The 12986-nt window shown below is 42.0% G+C and overlaps 1 protein-coding gene across 1 annotated transcript; it reads left to right on the top strand.

Moving 5' to 3' along the window:
* Positions 1-653: 653 nt before the first annotated feature.
* Positions 654-4052, top strand: dusp1 (dual specificity phosphatase 1). Its single transcript, XM_068593536.1, has 4 exons — positions 654-1317; positions 1546-1691; positions 1824-2043; positions 2744-4052. Exons 1-4 carry the CDS (start codon positions 909-911, stop codon positions 3097-3099), a joined length of 1131 nt encoding a protein of 376 aa, XP_068449637.1. The 5' UTR covers positions 654-908; the 3' UTR covers positions 3100-4052.
* The last annotated feature ends 8934 nt before the right edge of the window (positions 4053-12986 follow it).

Here is a 12986-nt window from a genome sequence, read left to right on the forward strand (position 1 = left end):
GTTTTGTTTCTCAGCATGTGGAAATTTACTGGACTTCAGATTTCTATACAGTGATTAACTTTTATGGTTAGCCTTTGCTCTCGGGGCATTGAACACTATGTACCTCTGACTAATAAAAACAAAGAATAAACTTTTATGGCCCCCATGGCATATATTTACTTATTATCTTGTTATTTGTCAACTCTCAGCTGAAGAGGCAAAATAGAAATCTAATTAAACACTAACATCATGGAAAAATGTGGCAAATTCCTTCTTGTGTGACATACAGACATTTTATAAGAGTGGTTATAATTTGGGAACGTGAGAACTTTTTAACTCTACAAGTATTTTTAAAGATAAATAAAAAAAATTAAAAAAATAGACGACCTGTGAAAACATTCTTGACTCGTGCCCGCGTACGTGCTGTGCGCACGTACAGAAACATCCAGCTTGTTCACGGGCCCTGTCCTGCGCTGGGGGGGCGGGGCGAGGGGGGGAGGTGAGGCGGGAGGGCGGAACGGGGAGGGGGGAGGGGAGAGGAGGAGAGGGGAGGGGCAGGGAGAAGAGAGGGAATGACGTCTGCAGCGCTGGCAGGAAGCCAAGAGGGGCGGTCCGACTGACGTTGGTGCCTTCTCATTCACAAGCACGAGCAGTATATAAAAGCTTTTCAAACCACTCAGAGGCAGAACAACTCACTGTAAAGTTGTATATATTAACTTTTTAAAGAAGAACCAAAACTACCGGATACCCTCAAGAAAGAGGACCAGTTTCGATAATCTTAAAACTTAAAGCGCTATTTTCTTCTTCTTTTCTCTAAACAAACTAACCGGAACAAAGGACTCGCCGGCTTCAAACATTACTTTGGGGGAAATACTTTTATTTTTTTCCCCGAACAACCCAAACGTCTGTTTTCCGGCCGTTCAAGCTTTATGTATTTGGATTTATTACGTCTATCCCGCCGTCCTACTATGGTCATAATGGAGGTTCCCACCATCGACTGTGAGTCCCTCCGTTGCCTGTTGGAGGACGTCGTCCCGGGCTGCCTGGTGCTGGACTGCCGCTCCTTCCTCTCCTTCAACTCGTCCCACATCTACAGCTCCACCAACGTGCGCTTCAGCACCATAGTGCGCCGGAGAGCCAGGGGGGGTCTGGGTCTGGAGCACATTGTCCCCAACGAGGACACACGGAACCGACTCCTGTCCGGGGAGTACCAGTCGGTCGTGCTGCTTGACGACCGCAGTTTGGACTTAAACCAGGCGAAGAAAGACGGGACACTGATGCTCGCTGTGTCGGCCCTGTGTCGCGACCCCTGCGGAACCAGGGTTTTTATTCTCAAAGGTAAGCGGACACACGAAAATGGTCTCTCAACTGCCTCACACAATTGTTTCACTGTATCTTAACAACGGGGCAACAAATGCGGATTACAGCTGTCACCGTACCAGCTGGTGCTGGAGTAAACAATCTTCCAAAATAGACCCATGAGCAGTTGTCACCCTTTTGGACACCCATATTTAAACGTGTCTGTGCTGTGATCTGATATAGATGTCTTTTTTCTCCCCTTCTCAGGTGGTTTTGAGACATTTTCCACAGAGTATCCAGAGACGTGTACCAAACCCTCCCCTCCACAAGGGCTCAGTTTGCCCCTGAGCTCCAGCCATCCTGGGAGTGCAGACCCCAGCTGTAGTCCATGCAATACTCCTTTATATGACCAGGTCAGTATCTTTATTTATATTAAATATATCACAATATTGATTGCTCACCACACTCTGTTTTGTTTCTCTCTTCCTGTTGTACTGTTTTGGTACTGACTGACTGGGGTTGCTTTGTTTATTTGTTTCTGATAGGGTGGTCCTGTGGAGATCTTGCCTTTCCTGTACCTTGGAAGTGCTTACCATGCTTCAAGAAAAGACATGCTGGACATGTTGGGGATCACCGCTCTGATCAACGTCTCTGCCAACTGTCCCAACCACTTTGTGGACTCCTTCGTCTACAAGAGCATCCCCGTTGAGGACAACCACAAAGCCGATATTAGCTCCTGGTTCAACGAGGCAATCGAGTTTATTGGTGAGTACATCCGACATTTTCACCCCCTTCACGCTCCTTCAACTGCCTAATGTGAGCGCCTATCACAGCTGTCACCACCAGAGCCTGTTGATGGCAAGCGATAAAAAATGCCCAACCCCCCTCTTCCTTCACAACACTCTTTGACTGCTGGATTTAAATCTTAAAAAGTTCCCTCCAAAACCGACCAGCTGTCCCGGCACGGGCTCCCCAATCCACCATGATGGTGGTTACATCATCAGCACCTCTCAGGCATAGAAAAAAAGGATGCCCCCTTTTAATGAGTTGCGGGAGAGCGGCCCCAAACTAGTTTTGTAGCGGGAAGGCTGGCTGGGCTTGAATGGCTCCCTCCACACGGCTCTTTGTTCTAGCTGAACAAAAGGCAATTTCTCCTCTCTCACTGTCGGCCTTCCTCCCAGATCAATACCCCCAGCAGGGGTCTGTTCCCCTCTTTTGTCCATTCAGACAGCCTCCTTGGGGAATAACCCCCACAAGCTCACACCCTGCACCCCCATTGACTGTGTTCCTGTGTCTTAATGAGCGCTGTTGAATTCAAATAGCATCTGAAAGTGTTGCAAGGACCTTTGTGTTTTTGCCTTCCTGTGACAGGCAGACTTCAAACCTCCATTCTTTACAAGCACCTTTCATCACCTGATAGATGTTTACAGTGAACTAATGTTGCTTTCTCTTGTCCCCTCCCTAGACTCGGTGAGAAATAAAGGAGGTCGTGTGTTTGTGCACTGTCAAGCTGGCATCTCCCGCTCCGCCACCATTTGCCTTGCCTACCTCATGCGGACCAACCGCGTGAAGCTGGACGAGGCCTTCGAGTTTGTCAAGCAGCGCCGCAGCATCATCTCCCCCAACTTTAGCTTCATGGGTCAGCTCCTCCAGTTTGAGTCCCAGGTCCTGGCCTCATCTACCTGCTCTTCAGAGGCGGGCAGTCCAGCAATCGGCAACAACAGCACAGTCTTCAATTTCCCAGTCTCCATCCCTGTACACACCTCAGCTGGTCAGCTCTCATTCCTCCACAGTCCCATCACCACCTCTCCCAGCTGCTGAGGAAGGTGTGAGGAGCACAGACTTTGTTTGGACTTGTACTGTAACTCACAAGTGCCTCTGCTAAGAGCACTGGCCAAAACACGTGCCTTGTAAGCCATTTTGTTGTGATACTGGTATCACTGGACAGAATGGGAACTACTACTTGGGGTCAGCTCATTTGACTCTGTGGTGTACTGGCCAAATCTCTGTAGGTTGGCCTCATCACTTCTAAGGGAGATTAGACTAAAATACATACGTATATATGTATACATGTTGTGATCTCCTAAATGTGAAAGTCATCTGCAGTTTTAATCCTAAATGGCTGAATGAGTAGTTGAGATTATTCCCTCAGAGGAAGTTAGAAGTATCTGAATATTCTTTATTCAAGGCAACGGTTTTTAAATTGTTTTTAAATTTGTATCTTTCATGAAGGCAAAGGCTTTTGATAATCACAATCATTTTTTAGCAAACAAAATGGAGAAGGCGAACAGTTGTCTCAGGAATGTATCCTCTCAAATGTCAATTTAGCTTTCTGTACTGGTTAAAGAAAGTCGTGTCAACCCATTGCCCAACACTGCATGGAAGTTACACCTTCATTTGACGAACAATGAATGTATCCCCCCCTCTTTTCGGTGTAGATGTGGCAGGAGTCTTCATGTTCAGTTTGAGAGTTGAATTGGTCGCCAATTCAAATGCAAATGCCTGCCTTTCAAGTTACAAGACTTTGACGATCCTGACACATTGGGAAAATGGACCATTGAATACCTCATGTTTCTGTACTGTGTACTGCAGCGCTGAGACGGACAGAACCCCAAAACTACTAAAATGGGGACATGTAGTCCTCAGTGCCTGCATTCTGACATATATTTATTGAACTAAAGTAATATATTTCTCTATCATATCTATTTTTGCATATGTTTTGTTGAAATGTTGTTTTTATACGTTTAATAAATCTCATCTGACTTTTTTACTCAGTTGAAGATGTTCACTTTTTCAAATGTTTTGTCTGACTGAAGATTTATTCTTAAGTGATGCACCTTGACTTGCACATCATTTTCTACAACTCAGTTGTAGTTGTGTAATAAATGCCACCTCTGGTTATCTACCGGTTATCTATCCATAGACCAATTATGCCAGTGTTCCTAACGCTAATACATAAAACAGCTTTATGTTTACAATGTGGCATCTCCAGGTTATAATGATACCGATTAAGTTTAAAATACAAAGCAAGTTTATTAATGTAATGTCTTTAAAAAGTGATTCTCGCCATCTCTCTATGTATGTGGCCAGTAGTACAAACATTGTAGGGCTGCAACTAACCAGCCAAGGCCATCACATTTTCCCAAAGTCCATGTTGTCTTTGCTTGTTTTGTCTGACCAACAGTCCAAAGCCCAGACATTTCTTTAAAAAGAATAGAAAACTAATACAAGCTGCAAATATTCACATTATAAATGAAATTGTTTGTGAAAACATACTTTCATTCATCTACTAGTTACATTTTTAGTTGTAAAAATGGAAATGTTTATGTATTCAACAAACAAAAGTGTCCAATTTCGATGCCCTTAAATCAAAACAACTGCAATTCCACGAAACAAAGCCAAAGTTGACCTGCTGGCCTGTCAGACATGTCGTTGTGCACATCTTTCTCTGTTTTGTTCCGTGTGTTGGAATTCTATCGTATATCTGCATAATGATTTTGCCCACATAAGAAGCATGATGTCATGGCGTCGGCCATTGTTCGGGCCACACTCCCTCTCTATGAACCCATCTGAGACCAGGGCAGCAGCAGGAGGCTTAAAGAATCAGCCAAGGAGCCCTCCCTCTGCGGCCACAATAGGAGCAGCTGCAAGGCGTTTGGGAAAAGTGTGACATCTAAAGAGCATTCAGGGCTCATTCAAGCACCGGCCTTGTGTCCCCTGCCTCCCACACCAATGGGGAGGGGGAGACAGAGACGGCCTTGAAAGGGAAAGGAATATGTTTGGGTTGCAAATTAGCCAAAACATTGGCTTTGACCCTTGAAGGGGTGTGAGAAAAAGGAGAAAATACTTTCTCCAGCGGTGATGATGATGATGATGATGATACCCTAAGGTCTTACATAATAACATTTAATAAAGTTTTGGGGGGAGAAAACCTTAGATTTTACACTTTCACTTTGAATACACACATTCTTTAAACTGACACCCACTTCTTATCTGACAACAATGCAAATGTTTGTGTCTGGAATAAAACATCACAAGTGGCGATTCCTCTGTGATGAAAGGCTTATTCATTACCTCACCAGCTCCTTAAGACAAGCTGTGGCTTTGGTGACATATGTGCGACCACCTCCTCCTCCCCCCTAACAAGCCCACCGGCCTTTGTGTCTTTAGACTTCCTGTTGTCCTGTTGTCAGGAGTGCATGTGTGTGTGTGTGTGTGTGTGTGTGTGTGTGTGTGTGTGTGTGTGTGTGTGTGTGTGTGTGTGAAAGCTGTTAGGCATCTTTTATGATCTGACGCTTAGGAGGGGAAAAAGTCCTCAGCCAGGTCGGGGACATTAAAGCATTGTGATTTCAAGTGTGTGTGAGATGTCAAGGTGTTTTCTCTGTAAAGATATTTCGAACAAGCTTTTTTATTTTTATTTTTTTTTCATTAAGTTTGATCGTCTATAGCTCCAGTACCTCTGAAATGTTTAATACCAGGCGAGCAGTATTTTCTTCCCTTTATCACTGGATTATAGTCCAAAAATGACATTAATTGCTGACCGATTGACCCATGTGCTTCTTGTCATATCTCACGTGTTCAGTCAGTCAGAGAGGACCATAACAACATTTGCTAGTGTCACTAAGTTGTGAATTGGCTGTTCCATCTTGCAATCAGTTCTGACTCAGCTTCAAAGTCATTTTGGTTCACACAAAATCCAGAGCAAACAATGGCTATATAATGTGTTAGACACTGCTGCCATGACAGGAAGAAACACAACCCCATCCTTTTTTTCTTAATCCTTTTGGTTTTGGTTTGAATCAAACATGTGGAGTTGAAGTGTTTCATGACTGTTTCCATATAAGACATGTGACACATACCCACTTTGAATTGAATCCTGTCATGTGTACCTAATGTTTAAATGACTTTAACATGGAATCAAATGACTCATTTCAAAGATTTGCTTCGAGCCTGCTCTTGATGTTGCAATAAAAGAACATGAGATCATCGTCATCATTATAAAACAATATGGCCCTGGTCTCCAGTTCTATGAACCTTTACATATTTCAGTTCTACTTCTCAGTAGAGGCATTATCATGATTACTTAAAAGCCTATAGTAGGAAGTGGTTTCTATTATAATGTAACACTAGAATTGAAAACACCAATGAGTGAAAAAAAATGCTCATTGTGTCTCTTTCATTTTGTGATAGAAAAAAAAGTGTATTAATTGTGGCCAAAAGGTTTGCAGTTTAATGTGCAGATGGCTAAACTTGATCACAAAGCACACATTTGTCCAGCATTGAAAAATAAAATAGTAACCAATCTTTTTTCACTGTGCTCCATGTTGTTTAAATTGATCATCAAACAAAAACAAAAGCTGATCTCACCAACGTTTTGGCTGTTTTTGATCTTTTTCAAGGCAGGTTTAACACACATGTCAGATCATATTTTCTTCAAAATATGTAGCCATGACATGTATTTGCAGTTTTGAGGAGGTGATGTCATGGCAGGGACATGCAAACGTAGTAAACAAGCCCCTGCACGTAGCAGCAGCTTGATGAGGAGCTTAACCATACAGTATTCATTCACGGGGAGGCCCCTGCTCTTTTGTCTCATTTTTGTTGTCACACACGACACCCTGACACACACACAGTATACAAGACTCAACAACAAAGACCACAACCGTGCTCACTAAATCCAACCTGACTTCCTGTGTGAGATAGGCTTGAGTGTGAACAGGATTTGCCAGTCTGACTGATGGAGCATGCTGGGTAATTACACCTCACACATTGTACCTTGAAACTGGATTAAGTTTCTCACATTCACACTAACACATCTATTCTCACAAACACACACAATATCCTGAGGGAGAAGATTTAGTCCACACATTGACGTCATAGCAGAATACTCACCTGGAGTAAATCTGTAAGAAGGTTAGGACGGGGGCGGGAAGGCCTCTGTGGCATCTTGTGATTTTAGCATTTGGACTGGCTCGTTTAAACATTTACATCAACGCAGAGTGCAGGCACACAGTCTGTTGACGCAGGCACACAAATTCATTTGGGTTTTGTCCTAAACAGAGTCAACGCTGAAGTTTCCTATGAAAGAGATCAACATGTCACCTGCTTGAAAAACCTTTAAATCAACCCTGCAATGTTGCAGGCACCATTTAAATAGGGAATAAAGAAAGAGAGGGAAAGCAGCTTCATATTTTCCAACAATTTCTGCCACTGCTGGTAAAATAACTCCATCTAACCTTCTGTGTTAAATCCTTGAAAGGCCAGACATGCTGCTGTTTTAGCGTGACAGGAGCCCAGATACGGTCAGATCTGTGACATGATAAACAAAGACTTGAATAGCTCAAGGAATGTCAGGACATTACGTATGGCCGCAGTGAAGTGGCTTTTCCTTGCCAGCAGGGCTCCCTTTCCTTTGACAAGCCCATCTGGAATGTCCGACGACGGTGGAAGAGGAACTTTGTCGGCTTTGTGTGCTCTGGTTGATCAACCGAAGTTGTTTAATATCAATCTCCAATTGTGTCTGCGGTTGTCCCACCTGTCCAGATAACAGCGCTCTACTATGTCTTGGTATAAAATTAGGTAATTAATACTCTAACAATATGCTGTTGAATATATTTTTAAAAAAAACGTGTAGAAGTAACAACTTTTAATTGCTTCTAATTGTTGAAAGCGGATTAGATATTTGAATGATAGGCTGAAGTGAGACTCCCATCAATCCTTCTCGAGCCTCATTCACCACCCGGAGCCTGAGCTGAGGCTGTATTTTTCCACTCACTGGAGGTACAGTGTTGTGTTCACAAGCAGCAGCGAGATCCTGTGAGGAGTATTCGAGGAATGTTTGGCATCCTGTCTTCTGCACTGACTGCACTCTGGGTGGATGATGTCAGACACAAAGATCATACATACGAGCTGACATAAATCACATCAGGGTGGAGCAAGTGGGCTCGGTAGCTTTGATTAAACAAATCAAATTGTGTTGTATTATATTGGCTAATTGAAGAAAACAGGATTAACATGGGCGAATGGCAATATGACTACAGTTATACGACATCTGTGCAGATCCACATGATGAATCACAGCTGGCACTCAACAAGGCTGCTATCAGAGAACCAAACGCCATGCTGATCTGGTCAAATCCAAGATGGAATCAAGTCAAGGAAATGATCCCTACTCTTAACGTTTTCAGTGCTAAAGTAATGCAGTGAAACTAAAAGCAAAAATCGTGCCCTCAAGAGATTTGAAGGCCTTTGGCAAAAGCAAGCATGGGACGTGCCATATGACTGAGTAATGATCACCACTCATATGGTCGAACTGGTATTACTGTGGTCGTTCATCAGATGAAAAAACACAGCCAAAAGCTTATTATTAGATGTATTTTATGGGATATTTGATATTATTATCCTTTACTTAAAAATGTGGAACATTATTTTCCAGTTGATATTCAGTTTTTATGTTGTTTTCAAGTTTGAACTGTAAGAATTTTTCAAATCAATCATTAACATTTATCCTGTTTGTTAAGTTAACTGGTCATGGTGTGCTGCGTGACCAAAATACACTTAAGAGAAGATCTCCTCTAAATATGTTTGATTTAGGAAATGTAATTCTATTTGATGTGATGCTGTGAAGTAGGAGTCGTGGCAGCCCTCTCTGATGAATGACCAAAAGTGTGTTGAACTCATATGTTCAGCAGAGCGTCACACATGTGGATGGATCCCCTCAAAAGGATCCTTGATACTGAGCGAAGCCTTCTTCCAAGTTCATTGTGTGTGAGCGCCATCTTATGGAAGATATTGTGTGTTACAATGATCAAAAAATACAATATGCAAAGGGAATGAAACAACTGGATAAAACTATTCATATTAGCATTATAGAAGCATTGAGGCTGATTCACTCAGGCAGCAACACATCAGTGCAGTTTGTATTACACAATACGTTTTTTCATATTGACTTTACGTGAGCAGATAGTTGAGCTTGTCCCAATCGACAAAGTCTCTGTTGACAATGAAACGATCAGTGTGGTTGTAGAAAGATCAACAGGCCGCAGGCAAACACACACACAAGGGAGTTTTCATGAGTGGAACCAGAGGATCTGAGATTAACTTGACCTCTGCCCCCTCTGCCAATAGCCTTTTTACATCAGCCATTCAAATTTATACGAAAGTCCAATAAACACCCTCAGTCCAAGAGATGAAAACTGTTGAGCTGAGCAGGATAAGTGGCGAGACAGACTGCTCTGCTATTGATCAAACTCCTGCAATTCTGACTCAGACTGTTGACTTTTGACCAGTATTGTTAATGAGTAACACGGCTGCTCACGGCCGCTTCAGAACATGAGTCACTACATGAGTCTACAATCACTGATCATTGACTTCATCTTAACTGCAACATTGATTAAATAAGAAATCATAAGTAAACAATAGTTCAGCTTCAAATCCTTTTTTATTAACAACTGGATTAAGTTAAAATGAAATTTACAATTGACCACTGTGACACTGGTAAAGCTAACATAAAACGTTCTTCGAGGGTAACTTTATAAAAGAAGAATTACTGAAAATACAAAAAAGGAACTAACAATTCAACAGTTCAGCGGCAGGGCTTTTCAAGGCTGACAGTTTGACTTGCTTCAGTCATAACTGTGGTGGAATGTAACTACATTTTCTCAAGTATGTTACATGTCCTTACTTGAGTGTATCGATTTTCTACTACTTTACACTCCAACAGTTATTCACTATATTAGTGTGTACTTTTACAAACATACAAAGCATGGGCTTAATCAAATGCAATATTGACAACAGTGTCTTGTTGAAATTAGCTCCACCATGCAGCTACAACATTGAAATGCTTATAACCAAACTATAGGTTACAGCAATTGTAACACTGGAGTGACCATTCTTCACAGTCAGTGCTTTTATATGTATAATTTAATAGGTTTTTAAGTGTAAGAAATGATTCTTCCACTTTTGTATTTCACTTTTAAGTAAAACCCCTGAATGTCCATTACATGACACGATAACGGAAGCTCATTAATTTAATCATTTGCACCTGTGCTTTTCCTACTTCGTCCAAAGTTGCTCTGTACAAAGGCCTGCTTGATTACAGTATCACGGAGTTTACAAAAGTATACCAGAGTACAGCAACTTGAGCTCGTAAATGCAAAGTACTTCCATAAAACCTTTTCATCTTATTTTTTTTTGCAAATACAAGTACGGTACGAAAGATCAGTGGCCCGCGCTCACCTCTCAAGGAGATGCACGCGCGCGTCACCTTCTTTAAACCGCTTTGAAGAGCGCGCTCTGCCCTCCAATGTCACATTTAACGGCCCGCGGGCACGCTCGTGCACACACTCGGGCACACAGACAATTACCCCCAACGACCTTCCACTCTCAGGTTGGATTTTATTGGACAGAATAAAGACATAACAATGTCCACGCGCTCACTTTTACCCGTCTTCAAATTTCAGGCGGGATTTGGTCTTAACATTCCTGACTCACAGCACAGAGACCACAGGCTGGAAGACACGACTATACGACGTTCTCCCATATTTTAGTAAACGTCATCATCTTGGCCCAAATTATTGTTTAACTAATACCGTGTTGTGTGGGGAACACGATGGGACACAATCAGTCTTTAAACATTCCTCTTTCCAACAGAGAAGAGATACTTCACGGCGCCACAGAAGGTAGGTCCGACTCTTTACTTCTCACGCCTCTTTGATTCGACTAATATTTGACTTGTTTTTTTGTTAAGGCTGTCAATTATGAGCATAATTAAAAATGATAGAGAAAAGTTGGACCAAGGATGCATTTAGTGGTTGTTGTAGCCGACTAACTACTAGAGCAATACTTGAAATATCACAGATATTCCTCTTTTGTGTGTGCATGGAATGAATGAGATTAGCCTATTATTCGTCCATATACACTTTAACCTTATAAAAAATATACTTCTTGACACTAATATTTCCCTAAATATGTTAATGCGTAATATGTGTAATACTTAATGTCCTTAAATGTCTTTTAAAAAGGCAAGACGGTGATTGTTTTTCACATCTTATCACTGCAAATGTCACATTATAGGATATGCACAATAGTTGTTTTCCTCAAATATCTGACCCTGAATGAAATTTTACAAGATCTCCTATTAATGAAACTTTATTATTTGTTATTTTTTTAGACAGACAGGAAATGCCTGTCACTCAGTGAGCGCTGTATTGGGCCCTGATTGGGCCTCTGGTGATGTCATGGGTTTCCCAGACCCCTGTTGGGTGGTGGGAAAAGGACAAAATGATTGTGAGAATAGAAAAGGAAAGAAGTAATGTAATCCAGAAGAAAAAGAAAACAAACTATCTCTGTTTGTTTTCAGATGGTCCCTATCTGTTTCCTCCCTTTTACACTTGTCATCAACATTGTCGTCACAGTTCACACACAGGTTGTGCTATTCTTTTTCTGACAGTATAAACCGTTCTGAGAAACCAACAGTGGTGTGAAGAAAAAGTTTAAATCCTGTCTTGGTCTTGTGATAACTTCACATGTTTTATGTTCAACACCAAACAAAACATGTTTTAATGTCAGACATCTTAGTTCCTCAGGGGAGCCTCTCTTAGTCTTGAGCGCTTGAGTCTCTCTCTCTCTCTCTCTCTCTCTCTCTCTCTCTCTCTCTCTCTCTCTCTCTCTCTCTCTCTCTCTCTCTCTCTCTCTCTCTCTCTCTCTCTCTACTCTCTCTCTCAGAAAGAAGTCATTACTTCTTATACATTTAAACCACTAGGTAGCACCATTGCATCATACTGGTATTGTGGGCCTGGTCCATAAGAGAGACTTTGGCAAGGAAAGGGTTTAGGGTTCACTGGATTATCTAAGCAGCGCTAATCTCTCATCACTCTTTAATCATTCTGTTCTTCTGTATTTAAACTACATCAAACAGTAAACATTGTGTATTTAAACATCTACAGTCCAATTGTAAACGTACATTCTGAGATTTCCTCTGCGGTTCAGTGGAAGTGGTTGCTTTCTCCTCGCAGCAGGTGTGTAATGTCTCATATCTGTTCCATCTATCTGAAGCCGTAATGCAGGCCCTGTCTTTGAAGAGCGCTCGTGCTTATTGTATATGTTAGAGCACTCCCCACTTCCACCGGGAGATCTGATACCATCAGACAGAGTGAGTGTTTTGAAGGAGGATGAGAGTGGAGAACAGAGTTAGTGGTTCAGAAAGCAGAGTGCAGACTTTCATCTCTTGCACAAGGATCCATCATCACAAGGGCTCCATCATGCTGGTTTCAGATCACATCCCTGCGAAGTTAATCTCAAGTTACATGCTGCGTTAACTATCTATATTGCACATCTGTGTGTCTGGAAAGTAAATTAAGGATGCCCCTGTGGTGAGTGCGAGTACGATCTTGGCCGTTTTGCTCTTACATGTGATGAAGCTCTTGGGTGGCATAAGGAGAGGCAGTTCAACATTCAGCCCCATCTTAATTATTCAAGCGTGCTTGACTTTGTGCGTGTGTGTGCGTGTGTGTGTGTGAAAGAGAGAGACAAAAGAGAATGAAAATGAGCCATTTTATCAGTAATATTCACTCGACATATGTCGCCAATAAATGATCTTTACTGATGGGGAGTCTGTCTGCAAGCGTCCAAGCAGTTGCCATACATTTTTTATGTTAATTTGAATTTAATGAACAGGCCCTGGTGGTCGTTCGGCTGAGAATAGTTTTT

The sequence above is a fragment of the Clinocottus analis genome, unplaced genomic scaffold (genome assembly GCF_023055335.1).
Source record: "Clinocottus analis isolate CAN_PGR_092001 unplaced genomic scaffold, fCliAna1.0.p SCAF_10, whole genome shotgun sequence".
Taxonomy (NCBI): domain Eukaryota; kingdom Metazoa; phylum Chordata; class Actinopteri; order Perciformes; family Cottidae; genus Clinocottus; species Clinocottus analis.